The 26,866-nt window shown below is 42.4% G+C and overlaps 1 protein-coding gene across 2 annotated transcripts in view; it reads left to right on the forward strand.

Annotated features, from left to right (window-relative positions):
- Nucleotides 1-183: 183 nt before the first annotated feature.
- The window catches only part of raph1a (Ras association (RalGDS/AF-6) and pleckstrin homology domains 1a), a 30,190-nt gene continuing 3,507 nt past the window's right edge, over nucleotides 184-26,866 (forward strand). The window contains exons 1-19 of one of the 2 annotated variants that reach the window (XM_061287161.1): nucleotides 184-391; nucleotides 9,879-9,937; nucleotides 15,858-15,986; nucleotides 16,057-16,153; nucleotides 16,238-16,371; nucleotides 16,459-16,692; nucleotides 17,224-17,370; nucleotides 17,677-17,844; nucleotides 18,836-18,910; nucleotides 22,295-22,372; nucleotides 23,338-23,412; nucleotides 23,550-23,634; nucleotides 24,796-24,917; nucleotides 25,199-25,264; nucleotides 25,389-25,532; nucleotides 25,626-25,736; nucleotides 25,871-25,969; nucleotides 26,078-26,198; nucleotides 26,272-26,399. In XM_061287161.1, coding sequence (XP_061143145.1) covers nucleotides 15,858-15,986; nucleotides 16,057-16,153; nucleotides 16,238-16,371; nucleotides 16,459-16,692; nucleotides 17,224-17,370; nucleotides 17,677-17,844; nucleotides 18,836-18,910; nucleotides 22,295-22,372; nucleotides 23,338-23,412; nucleotides 23,550-23,634; nucleotides 24,796-24,917; nucleotides 25,199-25,264; nucleotides 25,389-25,532; nucleotides 25,626-25,736; nucleotides 25,871-25,969; nucleotides 26,078-26,198; nucleotides 26,272-26,399 — 2,013 coding nt within the window. In that variant the 5' untranslated portion in view covers nucleotides 184-391; nucleotides 9,879-9,937. The remainder of the gene's footprint in view (nucleotides 392-9,878; nucleotides 9,938-15,857; nucleotides 15,987-16,056; nucleotides 16,154-16,237; nucleotides 16,372-16,458; nucleotides 16,693-17,223; nucleotides 17,371-17,676; nucleotides 17,845-18,835; nucleotides 18,911-22,294; nucleotides 22,373-23,337; nucleotides 23,413-23,549; nucleotides 23,635-24,795; nucleotides 24,918-25,198; nucleotides 25,265-25,388; nucleotides 25,533-25,625; nucleotides 25,737-25,870; nucleotides 25,970-26,077; nucleotides 26,199-26,271; nucleotides 26,400-26,866) is intronic. The other variant, XM_061287162.1, reaches the window with a different exon arrangement.

Here is a 26,866-nt window from a genome sequence, read left to right on the forward strand (position 1 = left end):
ACAGGATCAAATTCAAGATTGCAGCATTTTTTGCCGTATGTGGGGGGTTATCAAGTCAAAAGTAATATTAGCTACATTTCCTCGCCCCTCGAATCCCGTAATTTCTGCTAAGGAGTTTGTCATTATTTTTACTTTGAAATCAGTACCCAGAAGTCGCGCACATAAGCTTAACCGCTAGCTTGCCCTCGGCTTCAGCGGCGTTCGGGTCTCCAGTCAGACAAGTCAGTGTGGCAAGCGGCTAAGGGGGGAAAACGGGGTCTGCCTGGTGGGAAGAGGAGTCGGTAAAAACCGGGAACTAAACCGGCAGAAGCCTCGGCCCTTTTCCTGCGGAGTTCCCACCGCTCGTCTCCTGCAGGCTTTGGCTCCTTAAATCTGGGCTCAAATCTGCACGGTAAGTAGCCGAATCCTTGCTCACCTTACCGCATCTGTGTCAATGTTCGTTGTTCTCTCCCTCGCTCTCTCGCCTCCCTTTTTCAATCCAATTAAACTCCCCGCAACGAATCTGTCTCCTTTCACCCTGCGCCAGAATTGACACAGTTCCTTTAAATAACATCTGTTGGTTGGGGGGGAAAAAAGAAAAAAGCTAATTAATCCTATTAGTGGCTGCATGTGATACCGCGTCCTCCGTGCACGCATTATGCATGTTAAAACGAGGAGCGGGTGCTGAAAAGGATGGGGGCGATAAATGGAGACCTTCTTTCCATCCCATGATGTCAACGTTCCATACAACCCATGTTATACCAGGCACCGTTGCCCAAAACGCCGCAAGGCCTTGCGGTACACGCACACAGTGGCTTCGGATGCGCAGGCTCGCCGGGGAGCCGCAACCGGTTGACAGCGCCTCTGCAGCCGGCCTGTTTTGGCTCTGCTGTCTCAGCCCGTGGGGGCCAAGCCAAGCGTGGAGGGGCGGACACGAGCAAGGCGTGGCACGCGTGAAGCATGACGCACGTATGGGCGTGCGACCCCTTCCTCCCTCGAACCCCCCTTGACCCCCTTACAGTTGTCATTGCAATGGCTTACACATGTGAACTGTGGTGCGATATATTATAGATGCAGAGTCTCGGTGTGACGTCAACATTAGGAGTCAGCAGCCGTGTATTTGGATCTGAAGGGGTAATATAGACTGCAGAGCTGCGTCAAAGTACACCTAAAACCATACACTCCTCATGTATGTATGAATCTTGTCATGAAGATTCATGCCTTGTTTATGAAGAAATTTAGGTCCATGTTGAGAAAAAGGCCTTATCGTGCAATTGATAACAAGAGGGAAAGGAATTTCCTGGATCTGCACCAAATATGTAATGGTTGCTTCCTTGGCCCATGCCCCACCCATCGTTGCAAAAAAAAAAAAAATATTACGACACCCATCAAAACATAAAGCTTGCCTCGAGACATCAAATGCATGTGGTACCATGTTGTACCAACCGCCTAGCTACAAAATAAATCAAAATATAATTATGTGACAACAGATCACAGCATCGCACCCCTGTTTGTTTGCACAGTTATGAAATTTTTGGGACCAGTGACTTCTTTCTGCAAGGCAGAGCAGCAAGTATCATAATACCGGCACAAAGTTTGAATTAGTGGGCGGCACAAATTAATCTGGTGATGAATTTTCTCCGCCTGTGTCAACCGAATTGTTTGAAGGCAGTTAATATTATCACGATTGTTTTGTTTTTTAAAAAAAAAAAAGAAACCACCAAATTCATACCTGCTACCCGCACAAACTCACAAAACCCATAAACAAAACCAACTGAAAACCAACTACTCATTTCTTCAGACCACATAATGTGTTGCATGACATTTCAACCTGGAATGTCAAAGTGCTCTTTGTGGTTATCATCATCTCAAAAGGAGTTGATCTGACAGGAGTGCTTTAAAGTTAGTGTCTCTATCATCTAGTAGTCAATGGTGTTGTTTCAACTTAAAATTGATGCGGTAGAGAAAGCATGTTTAGTTGAGTGTGTAATGTTGAATGAATGTCGGCAAATAATTGATATATTTCAATTCCAGACAGATTTGATTTTTAGTTTCCCAAGTGAGTCATTTAAGGTAAATAACCTAAGATCGTTCCACATTATGACGCAAATCACAATTTATATGCGCTATGGAGAAAGACAAGGCTCTTTCTGCTGATTTAAAACACAGCAGTTCAGTTACTTGTGAAAGGAATGGAAAAATGCAAAACAAATTGTCCTGTTGAAAATGTTTGTGGTTTACAAGGAACGTTACAATAAGTGTATAGTTGCTCGTACTGGGCCAACTTGATCCATCGGAGGTGATGTGGAATAATTCGGCCAGACAGGAATCCCCGAGCTCTGGTAAAGTGGGGCATAACCCAGTCCCAGTAGTGTTCCAAGTTAAGTGGAGTATAAAAATCCTCGCTGCCCTACTATTTTAGTAGCAAGGCTGCTCGATGACAGTGCACGGTGCTGGGTGGCGTGAATATGTGTTAAATGACAATTAAGCAGCGAGGTCATACAGATGCATTATCCGACTCATTTGATTCTCTACAAAATATCTAGTTCATTTGACCGAACCACTCGGTTGACCTCCGAGGCATTTTGAAGCCCGCTTTGGGAATGAAACATCTGCTCTCCTAGTCCCATGACCGATGGGGTACTTCCTGTGGCAGCGACGCATTCACGGGACAGCGGTGCACGCTGGTTTCGAGGGCTCCTCTGGTGGTCGTAACACTGACGTTTTTATGTCTGTCACTCTCTTTCTCTGTTTGCGTCCACGTCTCTCCCGTGTGGAAAAGTCGTTTCTCCTCCTCTCAGGAAATTCCTCTTCATCCCAGGGGTGAGGCCGAAAGAGAGGGTGTGAAGGAAGAGCAGATATTAAATCCGGATGATAGGAAAGCTTTCCACGGCTTAATTTCGGTTTTTACTTTTGATGGATGATGGAGGAAAAAAACAAATTTAGATAATACCTGGAAAAAATGCTAAACACGTACAAAATAGATCAGCACAAGAGGAAAAAAATTAATCTGGTCATTTTTGTCTTTTGATACAAATGCATTGAGCACAAAAAACTAGTTATCAAGTCCTTCCCCTTGTTCTGACAGTATTTTACATGATAACAAAAGATATCCATACGCTGCAGATTCAGTCACATTTTCATCTTTTTTTTTTTGCGTTTGTGTTTTTTTTATTATTATTTTCCTTAGATAACAACAACTTGAACTAAACAAAGATTGTTTCTATTTTCAAAGGTATATTTAGGAGTAAAAAGTGAATCTTGAGATTCTACTGTACACTTGCAGGTGTTCCCCGGAACCCTTTCCGTTTGAACCCTAACTGTTCTGATTCGTATCGCCATATTCAATTCTCAACTCGGAGGAAACTGTAAGAACCAAACAAACCTAACAAGAAGAAGAATTGTTATATTTTATATTCACGTGACCTTCTTTCAGGTGGGATTCAATGTGGCGGCAAAATTGGATTTCAAAACACAACGCAAGCTCAGATCACACGAGGGTGATGTAATCGTGTGTCATTGTTGTACACGTCAGGCCACACGTGACTGCCATAACAGCTGCGTGTTTTTTCTTTGTCCTTGGACTTAAAACGTGAGCGTGTGTATGTGTGTCTGCGTGCTCGCATTGTGAGTGTGTGTGTGTGTCCCGTTGCGTTTTTTGTGTGTGTTTATTGTTGAAACAGGATTCTGGCGGGACAATGCAAAGTCTTGTTTGTGTGTGCACATGACACACAAGAAATGGAGTATCCAGATGAGGACCTCTTCCGTCATTTCTGTTTATTGAACTCGGTCAACAAACCAAACAATTCAATTGATTCTTATGTTGTATGGACTTAAGCGTTTTGAAAGTAAAGTAATGCAATATTCAAGTTTGTTGGGTTCCAACTTCCAGAGGTGAGGGGTGTTATCACGTTGTTAGTCCAGAAGACATTCCACTCATCGTGTCCATCGGTGTTGGCCGTGACGTCGTGTTGAGCGTGGGCAAGAACACGCTGAGGGTTTAGTTGGCTTTTCCAAACGGAACCTAATTCCAGACAGATGGAGCAGCGTCCTGGCTGCTCTCTCCCCTTGGAAAATTGGGTCTCATTTCTATCTTTTTTTTTTTTATTCTTTTTTATTTTTCCCCTCTGTGTTTTTCCTCTCCACTCTCGCCAAGCCTCCCCCTCTTTCTCTCTCTCTCTCTCTCCCTCTCATTCTCACTCTTTTTGTCTGAGTTGATGTCTTTTGGCCCGTATGGAGAACCAGGAGCAGGTTGTGCAGCTGGGAATCAGGCCTCTTTCGGACTATGCTCACTGGAATCGACTAAAATATTTCATCAATATTAAAGACCCAATTGCCAATGTTTTTATGTTTTTACTCCATAGAGCTGGACCACCAAGGTTAGGCCCCGATGGTTTTGTTAGCCTAGTTAGCGATCTAACCTACTGCTTAGAAGTTGTAGATCCATCAGTCTACCTGTAAACCTGGTTCGGGCCACCAGTTTGTGTTCTCGAAAAGCTGTGCTTGATGTTTTAAAGTGTACAATCATGAAATATCGTTTCAGAGTGGTTCTACTTAATATTGCTAAGAAAAAAAAAAACTGAGCACTCTACCTTTCCCATATCCGCAGGCATAATTTAAGATATCTGAAGGATTTATTGACCAAATGCAGATACATAGTTGCGACACTAGTTGGCGGAAAATTGCATTGTTGGGCCTGAACGTCGCCTTTGTCAGCATAATTATTTGTTCTACTCTGTCAACATTAAAGCTGTCCAGCCTGATGTTCCTTCCAAAACTCAAAATGGGCCAAAAAGAACATCTGCAGGTCCTTGCGGCTCTGTAAAGAAATATTTTAATCGCAGCTTCATAGTTTGTCTTTTGAGTGTCTAAACGATATATAAAAGTTGCTGAGCCTGAACGGTGGAGCTGAGGTGTTGTTTTAGCATGTGCAGGAGTGGAAGCAGGTCTGGAACAGTGGCTGTGTTCTCTGGCCGTATACCTTTTGGGTTTCGCCACACATGCCCGTGCACGTGAAACGGCTCCAAAACAAACCGCGATGAGCTTCTGACGCTGGAGGAGATGGAAAGTGCGTGTGGGTAGCGTGTCACGAAGAGTTATCATCTCTTGTGTGGCTACAGCGCCACCATGTGTTAGTATATACCAACCCTCAAAATATAGCTCTGTCAGCTTTTCTATGGGTTCTTCTCAAAACTTGAAGGCTACGACTTGAGGCTCGCTTGTGACTTGCATGTACTCCCACCTCTGGTCGCTACACAGATTTATTGTATCTTGTTTAATTTTAATTTTTCTGCCGAGTACTATATGCAGCTGGCATGGATAGACATTTCTGATGAGTAAAAATATGTAAATAATAATCTTTGCAATAACACTTGAGATTTAGGCTACTGTGTTTTAACACTATACTCACTTCAAAGTAAACATCTTCATAAAAATATTCATATAAGAGAGAGCCCGTTGTCGCACTCTTTTGGCGGCTCAAGTGCCTCTCACGGCCATTAATGGCTGCTCCATTGCTTCACTGGCAGTGAAGATAAGGGCTGATTCACTCGCTATTGTCACACTCGACAGGTCTTTTTTTGTACAAATTTCCCACAATGGTCACGCCATTTCGCACTTGATCACTGCAAGCGATGGGTTTGATAAAAGACGTGCTTTGGCATAAGCTATGCTAAGCTAAGTTAGCTGGGGAAGCAAAAAAGGGTTTTAAATGGATAATTGTCATTTCATTTCCAGGCATGCATTTTTGTGACAACCAATTTTTGTGATCAAATCTATCTATCTATCGATCTCTCGATCTGTTATTTTTAACAGGGCAAGGCTATTTTGTTCCATCAGAATTCATCCGAAGTGATTCTGGGGGTCGAGTTCACGTTTGCTTTAAGTTCAGGTTGTTTGTCTGAAAAGCAAGGTGAGGTGAGTCTTTAGAACTTGTTGGAACTGGAGCCAGTCTAATGTTGTTTAGCTGAGTCAGTCCTCTTATGCACTCTCATTAAATCATTATCCCCGTAACTTACCGTTAGTGTTTGTGTGCCAGATCCAGTAGCGATATACTTCGAGGACACAGCAAGAAAAATACAAATTCCATCTCTATTTGTTCCCATCTTTGTCTTGTGTGTTTTGGGTAGGCTTGGTCCCAGATGTAGTTTTTGGCCAACATGGACCAGAGTGGAAATTCATTCTGTGAGATATTTAGCTTGGGTGTCACTGCAAAGCCAACCCTCAAAGTACTTTCATGAACTTGGAGCTGTAATATTATGGGAGCATTTTATGCGTGAAGATTTTCCAAGTGGCCTCTACCACAGCAAAAACATGTTTCATCACATTTTTCACATCCTAGCTCCGCCATTGGCCTGGAAGTTACTTATTGAATTGTGAGGGATAGTATTGCAAAGCATTGACGAATGAATCCATTTGCATGAACATCTGCAGGCGGCGGGTTTGATTCCTGCGGCCTTCAGCTGCCTCCAGACTAAACTGTCTCCTCGCTGGCCTAAATAAGGTGCGTTTGGCTGGGGATGGGGGAGGGGGTGTCTACCACCTCTATGCTCAAGCTTCTCAGTTACACGCAACACTCGCACACGCAAACATATACACACTCACTCAGTGTGTGCATCCCTCTGGCGGAATGGAACTCATATTTCCCACTTATGTGCTGGTCAGTGAACAGCCCCACCCCAAGACAGATGACTTCTCGGATCTAGAAGGTCATCAGTTGCCCCGTTATAGTTTTGCAGATGACGCACTTTTTCCATAACTCTGTGACTCTTTTGTGTTGAAAAGAAAGACATAGCAGATAAAACACGAGTCGTTTTTTTCTCCTCTATCCATTTAGGAAAAAACGGACAACAACCCAGTGTGCAGTTTTCTTTTATTCAACATATCAAAGTACTGTAATACTTTGGTCAGATTGGCTTTGAGGGTCAGGGCACACATAGATAGCCTATTTGAACCGACAAAATTTGGGACCTGGAAGACATTAATAATTCTTTATTGGGGAAACTGTCACCACTTATTGAGTTTCCCGAAGGCATTTGCTATGTGTGAAAACATTTTGTGGTTTCATATCGCTTGCTCTTCAGCAGCAACTCAGAAGCCATCAAGAAATAAATTTTCGGCTGTGTGACGCAAATCAAAAGCACAGATTTTCGGCTTTCCCCTTCAGCAGTACATACACTCGGGCAAATTTAGCAAAGAAGTTGTTTAGCATTGAAAATAACACATCTAATCACATCCAGATGAAAGGGCAAACAAAAACAAAATAATTGCAAGATGTTGATAGTTGACGATACGACAACTCGCAACAAACGCTGTTTTTCTAAAGTTTAACCGGTTTTCTAAGAGCCCTGAAAGGTTTATGTTAAAAAAAACTATTTGACCATCCCAAAAAAAGAGCAAATGTGCAACTATAAGCAGATTTGTGGAAGTATTAGCCAATTTTTGCAAATGCTTTCTTGTAACTGTGACTCATGTATTTTTTTAGGAAGCGTTGTGAAGATGTCACGAGCACATTGCTAAGAGTGAAACTAGACCAATTCCAAAAGGAACCCATGTAGCACAATCAGTTATCAAATATCATTTATTGACTTGTGTTTTGTGAACTTGGAGTCTGTAAGCATAAAAAACTTTCACTTTCAATCAGTGGAAAGCTGCTGAGATCGACATAATGATTTGAGGCAAATTTTTGTGTTGTATTATAGCGGTTTGTGTTGCTGACTTAGGTTTGATGTAACATACTTTCTTCCCCCCGTTTGTGTGCGCCCCTCCCTCCCAAAAAGAAGAAGAAAAGTAAAGAAAGTAGGAAAAGGTCAGAAGCAATTTTACGACCGAGTCTGTCTGGATGACATTTTGATCAAATTAATTGTGACGGTTCAATGAAGCATTACTGATCTCCGCTGAGTCAGCAAATGACGACCTGGAAACCCATGAAAGGCTTGCAGCCCAGTCCCGAGGCTTTTGACTTTGGGCTTAGAGAATTAGTCACGTAGGAGATGCTACATACACCTTCCACTTCTGAGGGAATTCCATTGAAGCTCTGAAGGAAGACTGGTGACATGGAATTCGAGATGGTTGTTTTCAAAGCCTTAACGCTAGAGGCAGATGCCTGGATTTGTCTCATCGCTGCCTTTTCTGGAAGGCAACTCGCGGGTAGCTTGTTTCAGCCAAGGCTGAATAATTTCATTGGTTGTAGACCTTAAAAAAAACAGATGTACAAGTTATGGGAGGCCACGGCGAAGTAAAGTTTTGTAGGAACTTGACAGAGATTCTGTTTGGTCCGGAAGGAAATGTCAGATGCTTCTGTTGTCTTCATTAGTGGAACCAGATCATCCAGATGGAGCTCTGTGTGAATCTCTGTATTGAAAATACAGTCACAGGAGTTTTCCTCCTTGCCCTCATCTTTTTGTATGTTAAAAGGATCTACCAAAAAAAATCAAAATATCAAGCTGCCTTTGTGTCCTGCACACGTGGAGGTTATGTAAACCCTTAAACCGACACAACTTTGGGGGTTAAGTGGGCCTGGATCTCAGCCAAAGAAACATCTCTCATTTGCCACTGGTGGATTTCTTAGTTTAGAGGAGCACTTTATTGGTCCCTTGAGGGAGAATCCACATATTTCACATTGGCCAAAAATAGACACATCCTTTAGAAGTGAAGGGAAATGACTGGTTGCATACGAATAAGTGCCCCCTAAGCTTTTGAAGGTTTACCTTGCTCAAAAGGCTCCTTGGAGGTGCACAGCGAGCCATGGCACCTACAGTAAGTCCTTAGGAAGCCCAGAGAGACTAAGCTCCTGCATGCCACCCTTTGAAGTTGGTCTTATATATATAAAAAAAAAAATCTTAAATAGTAATTGCAGACTTATATAGAGCACTTTAGCTACACCGTACATACGTTGCCCAAAGTATTTTTAAAAGGCCAGAAATTTGAAAACCATTTGAAAACGTCTTGAAATGTTGAAAACGTAGTCGTATAATCAGCAGAAAAATTGCTGCCATTATGTTCTAACTGAACTGTTTTTTTTTTTAATTTCCAAATGACGTACCTCAAATAGAATCTCACATTACAATGTAGTCACCAGTAGAATCTGCTAACAGTTGCCATGTAAACAACACGGCAGTTCGAGTGACATCACACAAGTCATCCGAGTGCAAAATTCTGAAAGGATAAATCGATATGCCACGCCCAATCGAATTAAATATGACTCAAGTGTGCACTAATTCTCACTAATAGTCACGTCACTGAGCTTATGCTGCCTAATCCAAACCGAGGCAAAAAAAAATACACTATCAATGACTGGCTTTTTCCACTTTAATTTGTTGTGTCAATTTAAAAAATGGAGGATACCCAGTGGGATAAATTGTGGTTGACTTTGCTGTCGTAGTTCTGCTTATCTGACCCTCGATTATACCACCCTTGGTCATAGTGCCCATTGGAGTTGCTCCATCCGGTGACTTTTATATCAAACGTTTACTTTTGCCTGGCACGCCTTGCTTTGTTTGCACAATGACGTTATATCAAGAGGGGAGCGCAACATGGAGGCTTTAATGTTGTTGGTTATTTTTAGGTGACTCACATCCACTCTGCTCGAAGGGAAACACATGCACGCACGGACACACACTAGTGCCACCTGCTGACTTTACAGTTGCTGTGTAGACAGCTGCTCGCTGAGAGGAGTTGAGCAAAACGTATAACTTCACTTAAATGGAAAACCTAGTAGCTCCTTTTTTATTTCCTCTCTCTCCCCCTTATGAATATTTATGCACTGGCCTATTAAATTCCAAAGCCAGCTGTCAGAAGAAATGCCCTTCAGCCAGCAGACTTCACAGACTGCTGCGGTGTCCTACAAAAGAAATATGATCACGCAATATTAATAATCCCTCCCTTCTGTGTGTCTCCAGGGTGACGGGATTGGTCCAACCTGTGCTGTTGCAAAGGCTGGACTTGCAAGAGACAAAAGGTAACAAGTGCCCTACGTCACCCCATTACGTGCCAATGAAATTGTTATATTCAGTATTTTTAATTACAATATGAGGCACACTGTAGGAAATGTGCTCTTAAAAAAAAAAAAAAAAGCTGCCTTGCCTCTCTCATCTCTACCATGTGAGCGTCAGCCGGTATTAAACTCCCTTCACTTTCCCTCCGGGTACAGAATAGATTATGCAAAAAGCAACCGACATGAACATTGATTTAATGCAGTATGTAAAGCGCCAAGGACTGTGGTATGAGCGCATGAAAAGAAATCATTTGACCCATCAGCTGACGGAAGCATGATGGAGACTCCAAGCTTTGTGTTTCAGAAGTGTCTGTGAAAGTCCCCCCCCCCCCCCCCCGACTTCCCACATTGTAAGTAGCCTGTCAGATGATCGGAGCCTGCTGTGCTAATTTAAAGAGAAGCACTCGTTTGTTTCTCGGGATATTGGCAGATCCACTCCCATAAGTGCTCTTGAAACGTTCTATTTGCAGTTTGAAAATGTTGCGGACAAATCACTTCGGAGCTGAAAACGTAATACACGCCTCAATTTGGTGTGTCGGTGTACTCCCAATATGCTTAAAAATACACCATGTACGTACGCAGGGTGCTTGTTTGAGGTTGGAGGCTGTGCTTGCGTGGTTCTTCATTTTATATGAAGAGAGTCATGCATCACTCTATTTGTTGGGTGTAGTCCATTCATTTTTTTGGCTTTATATGTTGGAACTAGCCATTGACATTTCCTTCAACCGTTCTTCCAAGTAGACCAAATCGTGTAGCTTCCACAGCCAACAAAAGGTCACAATTACAATGAAAGTCAGGAAGTACAAGGTTCCCTGTACTATATAGTATTTTGGTCCTTCTTGGCCTTAAAACCGCCTAATTATAGCATTTGCAAGCACACTCTGACGCACATTTGAGCGCTAAAATGCGGAGCAAACTCATTTGTGTCTTGAATATTACGGTTACCATGCCATCTGCATCTGTATGTTCAAAGAGTTACTCAATGAGGTCTAATAGTACGGATGCAGGCATCCAGCAAACTAGACAAAATGTTTCAAAACTCAAATTGTCCTAGCGAAGGTCAACTTGATCACCACAACCAGCAGACTTGGCGGCTCCAGAATATTGAATGGAGGGAGTGTTTTCTTTCAGTCGCTCCCAGGATTTAATCGTTATCATAGATGTAGGCGTTGGGCCTCACCTCTCATGACTGGTCGTGGTCATTAGAAATCAGGCTAGAAATAGCCTCTTGCATACTGCCTATTGTTGATTTTCTGCCCATGTCGCTGTTCAAATGATTTGAAAGCTGCAATTAAAGCAAAACGGCTGTGGCGATTCTCCGAAAACATAGCTCCTAATTTAATTTTTATGTGGATGACACCCAAATTTATCATGCCCCTTAAACAACACAATACTTTGTAGAACAAGTAGAATGTTGGGTAAAAAGGTATTGTTAAAATAAATCAGGGATTGGCAACCGGTGGTCCGTGGCCCTCGAGTGGTCCACGGCGGTGTTGCAGGTGGTCCACGGAGTTGGAAATGGAAAGTAATTGTAACGTTTTAAAAAATGAAGTGGATTTATTATTTAGACTTGATTTATTTTCCAACTAAGAGTGTGAATCATTTACCCATCCATATCATGTCAAATGTAGCTAAGATTCCCAAAAGAGACATACAGATGCAAATAAATAGCCTGTGTAGGTCTCTAAAATAATATTTTGCCAAAGCAGTGGTCCCTGAGTTGCTTCTTGGTTATAATGGTGGTCCCTTGGACAAAACCAATATAAAGCCCCTGAAATAAATACAAATATTACAGTTGGTGACCTCGGTGCTGTGACGCAATACTTTAAACCCAAAGTTAGCGAGACTGGAAGGCTGATTTAAAACCTGATGCTGAGATCACCTCGACATCATCAATCATTTTCCGTCTTTTCCAAATGAACAAATTGGAAAGCAATCGTGCCGAACCCTCCCAGATATTTTTAAATAACAACAGCGTGTTGTGCGTGACATGCTGTCTTTTGCGTTTATCCAATTGTGCATGGAATGCATGAGAAAAATTCAAGAGGACGCATGGTGGGATACGTTGCCCACCGACATGCATATTTAATTAGTGTATGTGGTTTCTGCCAACTGTATTTAACGATGCTAACAAAGGCCACACAAGGAGAAAGCATTGTGGAGTCAACACTTTGTTGGCCGGCCCATTTTTTTAATGGCCTCACTGTCGCCTTTCTGTTTCTGCCGCAGCCGAAATAGAAGGCCAAAATTGGCACATGTTTCATGTTACACAGCAGCTCAGCTCCCCTGGGAGCAGCTGAGATCAGTCTCACAAACACAATAGGGGGTAGTTTGGGCAACAAACACGGCACAAATACAAACCTCCACGCTAGCGTCTTGTTAAGTGCACCAGCGTGTGTGATTGAGCAAAGACTTGCTGAGCAATCAGAATGCTAATGAGAGCAAAATGCTCCATGCATCGATTTTTGGCTAGAGGAGTATGCGGAAGTGACGGGTCAGTTCGTCTCTCCTTGCCTCCCTCTGGATTTATCACCCCTCTTCGCATTGAGTAAGAAGCAGGGCGAGGGAGGAAGAGGAAATGATGTCATCCTCCCATGTTCAGTCTCAAGGGGAGTGAGATCATTGTTGGTGGATCCACATGCTTTTACTTCCTCTGCTGCGGCGCTTCCTTCGTTTTCTCTGGTCCAGGTCCGTTCAAATCACAGCACCATGATCATCCGGCCTTTCGGGACCAGACCAGCCTGTGTGCAGTCTTCCTTCACACTGCAAAGACGCTTGGCGGCAACAATTATTATGATCTTATGATTATTACTATTACCATATTACTATCATACTAATTGAAGAGGGTGACAGGAAGGAGTGAGAGTAAATACGTTTTACTTCTTTCTGCTCCTTTTCAAATATGTACAAAACTATCTAATTTTGTTTTTCAGTTTTATTGTTTGTTTTTTGAGAGTTCCTTCTTAAATGTATTTACAAAGCTAATCACGTCTCAGCGTGACATGTACTGTGTATCGGAGCCAGTCGGACTTCGTATCAGAGCTGGCGTGGCTCTTTTGTGTGAAAGCTAACTTCAAGCAATGGCAACAAGCCTTTTGGCACTTTCCGAGGTGGTATCAGAGCATTTACGGGCAGTGTAACCAACAAGTATTTTATATATCTGATGCCATGTGGCTATGTGAAAGCTGACACAGTTGTGAAAATAATCTCCAAAGAATCCCCCATTTATTTTGAAAGTCACAGGCAGATCATTTGGGGTTTTTTTTTCTGTTTGATGCAGACATTTTGGACAGTCTCTTATCTGAAAAAGCCATTGCATCACATGTTTATTGACAGCGTATTACATTTGTAAGCCTTTAATATACACAAATAATTACTCTTATTAATGAAAATAGAATTCCCTTGATTATTCTCTATATAATTTGTCTCATGGCCCCTCTCCGAAAATCCAACCAGCAAACCTAAAAACATGACACGCCTGCTATAGAGCGGTGGGAACAGATCACGGCGAGAACTTTAAAAGCCTTTCGGGTTTAGTTGTGGCACCGTCTGGCCGGGTCGGGCTGCTGTCGCCTGGACCAGATGCACGTGTCTACAGATGTTTGAGTCCCGCCTTCTATCTGGCCTAAAAATATATCCTGTAACATTGTATGAGCATTTGTCAGTTTCCTTATGCTACTTAACAGCTGCTGTCAAAGTCCGTATTTAACTCTGTGTGAAATGTCAAAGATCACAGCTTGGAGGTGAGAGACACTTCCTGCCTGTTACAGTGTCAAGTGTTGAAAGCGTGCCAGGTTCAGGACTTTTTAACCCCTCGTGTCCTTAAAAGAATCCTGGCTAGTTTGTTTTAGACTGCTTTTCCCCCCCCCCGCTTCTAAAGTATTTATACTGCCATTGTCGTATCACCCAGCCAGCCTTTCTTTGTTGTTTTGTTTTCAACACGTCATGGCTCGGGAGAAAGAACATCGACGTGGCAGTTTTCCCAGTATCGGAGCAGTCAGTAAATAATCTGAAAACATAACTCTTTTAAAACATTATGAAACACGTTTAGTGGAACTGTTCTGGATAAAAAAAATAAAATAAAAAAAAACTGGGATTATGGAAAGAACGGAGGGAGGATGATTGCATGGTTTCAGTTTGTCAGACAGAAGCAGTGTGGCTTCTGTAGAAAAGTAATTACTGTTTACTTTGGGCAAGTGTGCGTGCACACACACGCACACGCACGCACACACACACACACACACACACACACACACACACGCGTATACGACGACTTGCTGTCTCAGCTCTGTTTGACAGAAAATGTACTTGTGTTTTTGTCTTGCTCTCGAGTCAAGAATGTGCAGCTAAACAGTGCTTAGCTATCTGACGTCCTCTGGTTTGTCTCTTTCAGGTTTGATTTGTTGTACTGTATATACATTTTAATATGAGTTAATTTAAGCAACAGACAAGGAGTGAGCCCCCGACTGGGCCGTCTTGCACGTAGCTATGATGTCATGATACCTTGCACCAAACAGAAATGTGCAAGAGTGGTTTATTGCACGTCTTAAATTGTAAACTGCCAGACTCTTTGAACAACTTGTTTTTTTTCCCCCCCACTGTGCTAAAATAAGAGAGTGTGAGATGAAAAGAGCAGTATGACATTGCAACTTTAAATCATCAATAAGCAAACTCCATCTTTACTTGTTTTGTAGTTACTCCCAATTTTGACGACACACGAATTTGCCGTGGATGACCGATCATCAGCGTGCCTCAATAAATTATCCAGTTCAACTTAATCTGCTTTTTTTATACATATAATTTTTTATCGATAATTTTATTTTAGTGAAGTCTAGTGACAGAACATTGTTTTTCTTAATATTTAATATTGACCCAAACGGAAATCCAGGTGAGAAGTTGCGATCGTCTTTGCGTTTGGACAGTGTCAGCTTTTCCTTTGCCTTGAATGGGCGTCGTTGTGCAAATTGTCGTACAAGACTGCAGCTGGGAGAGTTCCTGTCGTCGCACGCGCTCATACAGAGCGGCCCTGTGCTCAGGCCTTGAAAATGACAGAGCAGCCAATCCACAAGGATCTAATTGTAGCACCGCACCTCCTCGCCCCTGTGTGCGTGTTCTTCCATGTATTTGTTTGTGGCTCAAGTGCGATCCTGCTCTCTAATCTCATGTGTAGGTTGGCTCCATGCGTCCCCCTGCAGAAAGGGGCGACGACAAAGCGGTAGCCCAGAAATAGCTTTTTGTGCTGGGGTCAGTGACTGTTTGGGTTGAGATCAGGTGGCAACATTTAGTGAGAGAGATCATGCATAGGCTTAAATTACTTCTTAAATGACTGCTTTTCTTCAATACGATAAATGTTAATCGGATACATATCCATTAATTAAGTTACTACTACAGAAATATAGGAGAGAAGATGAAAACAAAGTGTGAATAGTACATGCTTACAACCACTAGATAGCGCCATCCGTCTACTGGTTTTGCTCCTGTCGCTCACTAAATCCTTTTTTTGTTATTGTTCCCAGAAGTTTTTATCACTATGATTTGTGATTTTATTTTTTTCCCATTGAATTATTTTTTTTAGATATATGAGAGTAGAATGTTCTTTTCTGATCTCTTTGTTCTGGTTAGAACCCAAGCTGCAGCGTTATGAAAATAGTTGTCGACTCTGGAGTCTGCAAAGTGTATGCTGGTCATTGCTCATGCCAAAACAATTTTAATCAACAACTTTTCTTTAAATCACCCATTGCATAATATTATTCTGTCAAATGTTATTGTCATGTATTTTATTGCCTTGAAGTCAAGTAGATGTTCTTTAATTGCAAGGCAAAACGGTCATTGTCCACTTTTCAAGTTCACAGATGACGCATGTTTCTCTTTTCTTCTATCTCAGATGGACCAGCTGTCCGACGAGGAAGTGGAGGTCAGAGAAGGGGAGGAAGAGGAAGATAGCGATAAGGAGGATCAGGATCTGGATAAGATGTTTGGAGCCTGGCTGGGAGAACTGGACAAACTCACGCAGGTACACGTACTGAACTAAACAGGCCTCTATTTCCTTTGACACTCACTTCTTGGCATTTTTGGACCACCAGAGCTTGGATGATGGCCGTCCTCAGCGTAAGGCACCCCTTAGGCAGGAGACGAACATGGCCAACTTCTCCTACAGATTCTCCATCTACAACATCAACGGTCAGACAGCCAGACATGAGTGAAGATGCTCATTTGAGTCCTTTGTGAGATATCTAACCCAGGTGCTATTCTATGTGGTTGCAGAGGCCTTGAATCAGGGAGAAAATGTCGACCTGGAGGCTCTCATGGCAGACCTCAGCTCCATTGAACAGGAGCTCAGCACGGTCAACCCCAAACAGAACAGCAACATGGCGCGTCTAGGACTCACCGATACCAAGGTTGCTAATATTTTGAACCTAGCTAAATTCTAAATAAACCCCGGTCACAATTTGGGAAAATATAATTCAACTTTTTTATTTGTCCAGGTCCGTCAGAAGCCCCCGGCAGGCCGCAGTAGCAGGCAGCAATCGGGGGGAAGCGGCGACGGTGGTGGAAGTAACAACGTCAGTGGCGGCGGTGGCAGCAGTGGGGCGAGCAGTAGCAGCAGCAGCACCAGGGCCTCCCCTGCCGGCACTATCAGGGTTGCCCCTGAGCAACAAACGAGGCCGGCCCTGGCGTCTAACTTTAGCCTGGATGATATAACTGCCCAGCTTGAGAAGGTATGTTGATGGTGCAAGATCTCCTGACTTCATTAACCAAGAATGTTTTGAACGTGCTGTTCACTTTTCCATTTTAACTTAAGAATCACATCTCATCTAGCATATGCAGCTTGAAATGCCAAACCCAGTCGAATCTATTTGTGTTCGACAGGAATGTAAATGTGCCATAAAAAATCCTGTAAACAATTCATGATCACAAGGTGGCTCGATGTTTACCTTAAGTGGGACATCAGTCAGAAGACCTTGTATACTGCATTCCGTGAAACTCTGCTGCTCAGTACTAGTTTCCCTCTTTCATGCAAGGAACACTTCAGCGCTCTCCAAGCGCCCGCCTTTCCATGTCTGCATCTAAACAGGGTTTTACAGATGGCTACCACTCAGAAAGACGAGAATATTTATCATTGGTGTTAGTCACAAGGCCAAACTCATTAATTTATTTGTCCACTTGATTCTAAAATCCAGTAAGTCATGCTGACTGAGATGCCTCTGGTGACACGTCAAGATTGTTTATCATCTCTGCCTTCCCATCAGGCATCAATGAGCATGGATGAAGCTGCCCGTCAAAGCTCTTCCCATTCGCTTGGCTCGACTTCCACGTCGGCCTCGGTGCGGCGCCCAGCATCCGGTCAGCGGCAGCATCGGCGCACGGGATCGGTCGGCACAGTCAGTGAGCATGAGGTAAACTTGACTTGTGATTTCAGTCCTGCTTCACTGTGCTGTACTGTTCAAAAGGATATATTAATGCTCGAACGGTTCACACAAAATATAGTTATATTTCCTGTTGCGTAATCATAATTTTTTTTCTTTTTCTTTAGAGAAAGTTCAAAGTTATGAGAGGCTCAATTTTATTTATCCATTAAGAGTTTCCTTCTTCAATTACACGTGGCGGATTAAAAAAAAAAAAAAGATCTAGTTCCACACAATGATCAGAATTCTCAACAATGGATTATTTCCTAGTAATGATCCAGATGAATTCTCTTGTAGGTGCGATCTGTCATCCACTCTTCACGGTCCTCCATCACGTCAGCCTCAGGAACATCTGTCAACTCGGCCTCCTCGATGGATTCCCTGGACAGCGTTCCCCATGCCAGCAACTCTGACGGCCATCCTTCAGCCATACATCCACCCAACGGCACTAGCCACAGCACGGAGGTACAGTCGCTTTACCAAGCGAGTTGACACTCAAGCAACTGAGCCCGAGATTATATTTGACATATCGGCTAAAATCATACACGCAGTTTAAGACCCAATATCCAGGAAGCGCAAGGATTGAAATCAATCTGGACTCAAATGAACATTTTTAATGAGACAACCTGCTTCCTGAGATATTGGGGTTGTCTAGTAGATAATAGACAAATATACAGTCACAATATCATACATCACCATCATTGGTGTCTATTCAATTTATCTTTCTGAATAAAACGCTCATGGTTCATGACTGTGCATGAATTGTACACAGACGTTTAAAGTTTAATCCCTGTGTGTAACGTAACCTTGAGGCAGAAATCACACACACACACACACACACGCGCGTAATCGTGTGTGCATTTGTATGACCTAAATATTAGTCGACTATGCTAATGCTCTCAATAAAATGATTTCTAGAGATGAAGCACATAAGATTTAGAAAGATGAAGCAGATCAAATATAGAAAATGTGTCGTTGTAATATGTATACGATGCATTTACATTTATTATTATTACTTTTAGTTTTAGACCTCTCTTTGTCATAAGCGGGGCTGCAACTAATGATTATTGTAAAATAAAAAACGTTTTGATTTTTATCCTTGTCTTTCAAAAACCCGACATTATAAATTGACAGTGCAGTACGTAAATGCACAAATATAAATGATGAAAATGTATTGTCAGAAAATACACAAAAATTGCTCATTGTTTTCCTACATAAACCAATTTATGTTTACTGTTGAAGCTGAAATTGATTATGCCGGTCAACTCACTTTTACAATTTTTAATGTGGTTTCCGGCAGCCTGTTATTATAATAGTTGTATTTGTAGTGTTTTCCCCCCCCCACAGGTTTCCTTGCTTTTGCCGTTGTCTGCCGCTTCACCCCACAGCTTTCTGCTAAAGCCAGACACAACATTCATTCACCAGGATTCTGTCTTGTCTCTCTCTCTCTTTCAAGCACTCCTATCTGGACAGAGAAACTTCTCTGATTCTGAGAAACATAGCAGGGAAACCTTCACACCTGCTGACCAAGGTGACCCCCACTTTCCTCACTGCATGTTCACCCTCTCCTTATCTTGTCTACCCTGGCCTTTTTTTTTCCTTTATTTTTTTTTCGCCTGCAACTTTCAGTTTTAATTTTACTACCAGTCAGTGCCAGTTTGCATGTTTCTTCCCTCTGCTATGATTTCAATGCTACCACAATAAATGCTACATGCTAAAGCTCAAACACCATTAGATATCAACGTGTTGGGGCTGATGTCTCATCAAAAAGATATGGTGTTAATAACATTTATGTGTAGCCACGAGACAGTGGTTCAATCTCAAATATTGTGCGCAATGCACAAATGTGTAGTACCAAAAAAATTGAGTTTTCTTTTTAACTTCAGAGCTACCACTCTATTGAACTTTTCTGCAAGATTTCAAAGATGAGATCATGGACTCTGTCTGATCATGGCATTGGTTTAAAGTGTCCATTCAGCTCACAGCATCTTTTTTTCTTAACCTTAAGTTATCAGCAACTACTAATAATAATACCTTAAAAAGTTAAGGAAGCTTCAAATACTACAGTAAAATGTAAAAGTGTTTTTCATCATCAATAAGGCCAGGTAAGTGACTGTCACCGATTCTGTGTCTGCCATCCTCTTCAAGTCATGCGGCATCCTAATCTGAGAAAGTTTGCTTGAAAAAAAAAAATAACCTGAAGATTTTAAACTCACCTTGAGAAAGACATCTTGAGGATTTGAAAAACACACTCCAGCCTCCAGGTGTGACCTTAATTTAAAAAGGACACAACCCTTGAGGATCTCGTAGGGTCACAACATTAACACTTTTAAACAAATCAATGAGATGGCCGACCCACCAGTGCCTTACTTTGCTTTTATTTGAAGCTGACCCTGCAGTTGACATTACAAAAGGAAAAGTCAGTCTAGAAAATAAATAATTGTTTTGGTGGCGTTTGTGAGGGGAAAAACATGAGCTTGAGTGAGCTGCGAAGCAGTAATGTTTATTTGGGAGTCAGCCAGTTGAACTCATGGAGCTCAGTTGATGAACAACAGTGAGCTTGCAAACACAGATCAATACGGTTCAAAAGAACAAGCTGCCAATTGTTTTTATTCAAAGCAGATCGAGTTGTTGTGATCCAGGAGACCTGATTTGCTCCCATTAGCTGTCCTGTCATAGTGCCATCGGTCATATATTTTCTCTTGATAAAATAGATATAACTCTGGCATCGTTTAGAGGCTAAACGTCTGGTCTCGAGCTAAGCTGCATGCATCTTAATGGTGAAGGTTAAGTTTTTTTTTCCTCATCTTTGTGTGTGTGTTGGCCGAGTGCATGGAGGCTCAGATAATCCTCTTTCCAGTCGAGGGAAGTGGTTGTGAGGACCATCATAGGGAAAACACGTGCATGCACACAGCAGTTGGCTGGCATCAGGCGTCGCCTTTGAGACTTGGCCGTCAAGTCCTCTACCATGGTATATCCTCAACTTATCTCCGTCTTGTGGTTTACTTCATATAATCACTTTGGCCTTGCTGATCCAAGTAAGCTATGGACTTCCCTAGCATTGAGGAATCCTGATTTATTTATTTTTAAGAACCTATGTAATTCTGGCACCAGACATCTGTCTGAGCCTAGTGGCTTCAAATTAAGTGAATGTTGTCAGAATAATGTTTGACTTTTTAGAATATTTACCATAGATGAGCTGCAACTGACTTTAGTGAGCCAAAATAACCTGCTTTAGGGTTTCTCCCCCTGACGAGAAGTTTATGAATCAGTGTTGGCTTGTACTTTTATACTTTGAGTGCTGGGTCGACTAAGAACTGTTTTATCCACGCAGTGCCGATTAAAGTGTTATCTGCACTCATTTGCGGGTTGTATCTGATATAGTACCGTTCTGTGTCAGTATTACTTCAGAATTACCGACGCACACACAAATGCTGGTCCACTAGTGATGCAGCTCTGCAAATTGCGCCTCAAAAGCACCACTGGATCTTGTGACTTAAGCGCAGTAAAGTGTGTCTAATTTAAGTGACTTACTAATATAGGTCAAGTGCATATCCAAAGAAAGAAAAAGATGTGCATGGCATGCTCGCAGTAAAAAAGAACAATTGTTCAATTACATGGATTTTTTTATTAAATTTGTTATTATTTGGCTTTGAGCGTAACAGTAGGCCTGCTATAATCGGAAGAATGCACTTTAATCGACACTGCGCTAACAGTACAGTAATCTACAGTAAACTGCGATAAACGAAACGCGAAGTAGGGAGGGATCACTGTATATGCTTGCAGCCTATTCGAATTTAAAATACCCTGCAGTTGTGTATTTTAAACATCCCAAAAGGTTTCGTTATCGCATCCGCATTGGAATTATTCCGTTAGCAGGGATGTCACTGATACAATTCCTAGTCATTGTTTTTGGGAAAACAGCCGGGGGTTATTTATCCACCCTTGCAACTCGGATCTTCCCAAGTTACAAGGAGCGTCCGACTGCCCTTATTTCAAAACGTTTAACATGACATTTCCTCCGTGTGAACTATTAAAATGAAAGTGCCGCAGAAATATTCCAAATTTTTAGCGCATCCCATAAACTTTGCAACCGAGGATGGCAGCGTGGCCGTTGCCCCGCCTCCTCCTCCTCCACCAACCGTCATCCCTGCGCACGTTGCCCCTTCTCCTTAGTCCGGAAGAGAAGTGTGACGAGAGAAGGTAGTTTTGTTTTCCATCCCTGAGCCAGATCCCTAGCCAGCCGTTGTTCGATCTCCTCTCACGCTTCTATTAGCTTGTCCGCGAGGCGGATTTAGTTGACCGATCGCCTACAACTTGATCGAGGGTACGTGTTTTGATTTAGTTTTCCCTTTCACTTGTTGTCATCCTCTGTTTCATACCAAGCGGCTTTATGAGTTGACCGTTTATTTTTTTTAACCTCCGTGGATCAAAGCGACGTTATTTGTTTTTTATTCGTATATGAGCGCTGATATCGTCATTTTGGGTAACTGCTTTTGCAGCTTTGAGTTCTTGACCAGGAGGACTCGCGCGTCGCATAATCGCCAATAGTGCCTTTATGAGATAGAGGATAATAATGATGATGCCATGTCAACTTCTTTTATCTCACGGAGCAATTGTGACTTGTGCTTCGCGTCTGTGTTTGACAAATGTGTGTGACGAGAGTGGATATGTTGCGACCTCTTTGAAGTACACTGGAACAACTGGCGTGCACAATTCTGGAAGTGTGTTTTTCAATCCTCCAGCAATATTGGATACGAACAGACACAGAATCGTTGAGCGAAAACTGACAAAAGCCATGAATTCCTGCTGGAAGAGTAAGGTAAAGTTCAGCTAATTGTAGATATTTAGGTGTGCAATAAAGTCATTTGTTGACAGCAACTGACCGTGAGTGTGTGTGTGCGTGTGCATGCAGGAGGAGCAAGCTGCCAAGCTGAAGGCGGATAGCATCAGAGTCGCCCTGGAGAAGATAAAAGAGGCTCAAGTGAAAAAGGTGAGGAGGTCCTTTGCACTTACTGTTCACGACATTATTTACACAATGCAATGAATTTTTATTCTAATATTCTGCCTTTAAGAACAATACAGTATTCTCTTCCACTGTCAGTAACAATGGAGAAAGTTTGAAACATTTTGCCTGCATGTTGAAGCCTTTAAGTTTTTTCAATGTTTAACATATTCATCAAATTTAAGCAGTTTTGTTCTTTAGTTCAAATTCTTTTCGGTCCCATTGGTCTTGCTGATAAGAAAAAAAAAACAAGGCCAGCCACCAATAGTTTACATGTTTGAATAATTGACAACTACTCTTGAATTAGTTTTAAATGCCTAAAATGTAGAAGAGCACCACATTTGTCGCAAATGAAACTCTCAACTCACTTCGACATAGTTGATAACGAGATGAAATTGAGTGGTACTACTTGTATCTACTTCAATAATCTACAACTACCAGTTGGACCACCGTGTGTGTATGTGCATGTGTGCGTGTGTGTTTGTTTCTGGCACGTGTCCAGCCCTCCAGGCTATGTGGGTCAGGTCAGTGATACTCCACAATGAAAAGACCTGGTTGATAACAGCTGGGGTCATGTGTATACACACACACACACACACACACACACAATACACACACATGCAACACTCAGCATAATGACCATTGCGATTGAAATCCCAATCCCAAAGAGAGAGGAAGAGCGAGGCTGGATTAACTGCCTGGATTTGCTATACACACACACACACACACACACGCACACACACAATCACACACAAAATCACAGAATGAACTATTGCTACCCTCTATGTGTTAAATTGGACGGACAGTGTGTTGTTCCTGCTTTGAAACCTCAGCAAACAAATTCTCCCGTTGGTGTTGTGTTAAAATGCATTCACATTTGATAGTTAGCAAATCACATTTCTTTTTTCTAAAGAAATCATAACAGTATTGATGGCTGATGTTCATCTTCACAGTTGGTGATTCGTGTTCATTTGTCGGACGAGAGCTCAAAGACCATGATGGTGGACGAGAGGCAAACAGTCAGACAGGTACAATATCGGCTTCATGTGAATATTTTGTCCTCTTCTACAATAGTAAGTGATGTCGTTTTCGGGGTTTATTTTTATCCTGGAATTGTAATATTTGTAATATGAGCATAATGAGTGGTGCTTGTCCTGTGCTTCAGGTGCTGGACAGTTTACTGGAGAAGTCCCACTGTGGTTACAGTCCAGACTGGTCGTTGGTGGAAACCATTAATGAACTGCAAATGGGTAATAATGAACACCCAGGCCACCATTTCCAATTAAACAAATCACATCAGTTTAATTTAGATGTTCAAGTTTTGCGGATGCCAACACAATGTTTATGTAATTTAATGTGATTGGAAAGACAGCAAACAATCTCCTGTTAGCATAGATTTATATTTTTGACATCATTTTGCGCTACATGCACAGTATCATAAACATTTGACGGATGCCTAGTCGCATTAGCTATTCATTTTTGTCTTGTTAAATACAGAGAAGCGTTGTCACTCTTACAGTAGCAAGTTGTCCCAGTGGGCTTTAACGCAGCATCACCGAGTAGTACAAAGACGGCACGCACTCAGATATGCACCAACAAAGACACACACACACTGCTGGAGGGTTAGATGGGGGAGATGTGTGTTTTCCGGGCACACATATACGCACTGTACTATCATCTTCGACTCCACTAACAGACTTTGACACACACACATACACGGGTGTGCACGCCCACGCATCCTTATGTAGGTCCTGTGTGGTGATGCATGTGATGTAACCCACATCTTGAGGGCTCGACGAGCCATTCAGCGCTGTTGTATTGAGAAGAGGGGATTAGGTAAAAATGCACTTTTGTGGAAGATACAAACGTGAAAAGTGGCTTGAGCATGAAGGCTGACTGCAGGTTAACTGGTGATTTTTAATGAATGAAATTAGCGAGTGACGAAGAGGCATATTCTTTCACACGCACTCAGAAACCCTGCTGTGTGTCCTTTGGCGAGCGAGCCATTCACTTCCTGTCACATTGACCTCTCCATACTTCCCCTGCAGGAAATGAAGCCGTGTAATTATTTTGATACCGCATTTGCAAGCATAGAAATGTATGTTGTTTTTGTGTCAGCAGAGGAAAACTAATTGAACTTGCACAAAATACTAAAAAACACCAATTCAATTCACATTAGTGGGACAACCAATAATGAGTTGAGCGGTTTTATTGTATTTTTTTCTCTACTGTTTGAAAAGTGGTTTTAATGAAATTAGGATATTCTCATAATGATGTTTATTGCGATTAATTCCTTACGTTTGATTGATGCGTTTTGAATGTAGAAAATATTTTTCTATTCATCCGAGCACAAAAGTCATTTTTGGGAAAAAATTAAATTCCTTTATTTGTATGTTGGAAACACTTTACAGAACGCATCTTTGAGGATCATGAGAACCTCGTGGAGAACCTGCTGAACTGGACCAGAGACAGCCAGAACCGCCTCATGTTCACTGAACGCATTGAGAAGTATGCGCTATTCAAGAACCCACAGGTAAACCCACCTGGGCCCCATGCATTTGACTCCTGGTTCACCCCTAACCACCGGTTAAGTTCTTATCCTGTCAGTTAAAGTTTACAGTTCTGAACAAGATAGATGTGCCATAAAAATTAACGGTCGGTTAAATCTTAACCAGTGGTTAAAATGTATTTTCTTGGTTTGAACAATCGAGCCCTGATTCACTTAGCCCACCACCCAAAAAAAAAAAAAAAGTAAACATGTACATTATGTTTCAATGGCTGCAAATATTTTTTATTTTTTTTTGCGTGATACAGAATTATTTGTTGGGACGGAAGGAAACTTGCGAGATGGCTGAGCGGAACAAAGAGGCCCTGTTGGAGGTTAGTTGAATTTGCATGCAGCTGTGTCCCTTAACACGTCTTGAACATGAAAATGTGGAAAAAGACGTTGATGAAGAAATATTGACAGCTAAGGTGATCCGGTGCCCCCTTTTGTGTTTGTCAGGAGTGTTTTGGTGGCAACTCAGTGTCGGTGCCGGAGATGGAGGGCGTGCTGTGGCTGAAGGAGGATGGGAAAAAGTCCTGGAAGAAACGCTACTTCCTACTCAGAGCCTCTGGCATCTACTACGTCCCTAAAGGCAAAGCCAAGGTGAGTGTGTGCGCACACTTATGTGCATTTTGTCAACGGGAAATAGCGAAATGGATTTTGCAAACAAATGGGGACGTGTGTTTGTTTCTGCAGGCGTCCAGAGACCTAGTGTGTTTCCTCCAGTTGGACCATGTCAACGTCTACCACGGCCAAGACTACAAGAGCAAGTACAAAGCACCTACCGACTTCTGCATGGTGCTGAAGGTACACGTATAATCCATCATGCATTGTGACAGCAAAGCCTGCACTGCCCCCTGGCGGCCTTAGAATATTCATTAGGTCAAAGCCCAATTTACGATTACAATTTACAAATGTATGAATGTATCTTGTTTGTGCAGCACCCTCAAATCCAGAAGAAGTCTCAGTACATCAAGTATCTTTGCTGCGATGACGTCAGAACACTCCAGCAATGGGTCAACAGTATTCGCATCGCCAAGGTAACAACATCCAAATGTTTTGTCCCATTTTGCCAGACATCCTTGGGCTTTGATAGGAACAAATAACAACGGCATCATGTCTTGAAATGTTGTCATCTTGTTCTTCAGTATGGCAAGCAGCTCTACATCAACTTTCTGGAGGCCATGAGGAGGACCGAGGCAGCCTATGACTGGTCTTCGCTCTCTTCTTCCTCCATGAAGTCAGGCTCTTCCTCCTCCAGTCTTCCAGGTGACTTTTGTCTTCATGGGTTCAACAGATATATTTCCACATATTATTTATTATTTTCATATCCGTCTGTCAGAGTGTCAGTCCACCCACTCCAGCCAGTCGGACAGTGGCGTGTCAGAGATGACATCAGGCCACGGCCGGTCCCAGAGTGTTGTCAGCTCCATCTTCTCTGATGCGTGGAGGAGGGGAACGCAAGGAGAGGTGCGACTACATCCAAATCACACACACTCTTCCGACATCTTTCCTTGTCCTTTGTGGGACCCCACGTTTGCCCTCTGCTTTTCTGCCAGCCATCAAAGGTCAAAGGGCTTGTGGCAGTGCCACTGTGTGCTGGTGGTGGAGGCAGCAGAGGTTAGACAGGAAGTTTGAGTGTGTACATACACTTGTATGATATTTTGTTTTTGCAGTTTGCAAACATATTAATACACTACTTGTAATCCTTCAGTCCGGTGGACCTGCTTGAAACTTGTGCTGTGATGACGTGCTAATATTAGAACCTCAAACTTTTGCCTGCAGTTGTCATATTTTGCACTTGTTTGCTGTTTGACTTACTGCATTCTGTCTCGGATTGATTGATACAAAATAAGGGTTGTTTTAATATTTTGACGCACCTCTTTTCCTTTCTCACCTTCCTGTCTGTCTTTTTGGTCATGCCCTTTATTTTGTTC

The sequence above is a fragment of the Syngnathus typhle genome, linkage group LG9 (genome assembly GCF_033458585.1).
Source record: "Syngnathus typhle isolate RoL2023-S1 ecotype Sweden linkage group LG9, RoL_Styp_1.0, whole genome shotgun sequence".
Lineage (NCBI taxonomy): Eukaryota > Metazoa > Chordata > Actinopteri > Syngnathiformes > Syngnathidae > Syngnathus > Syngnathus typhle.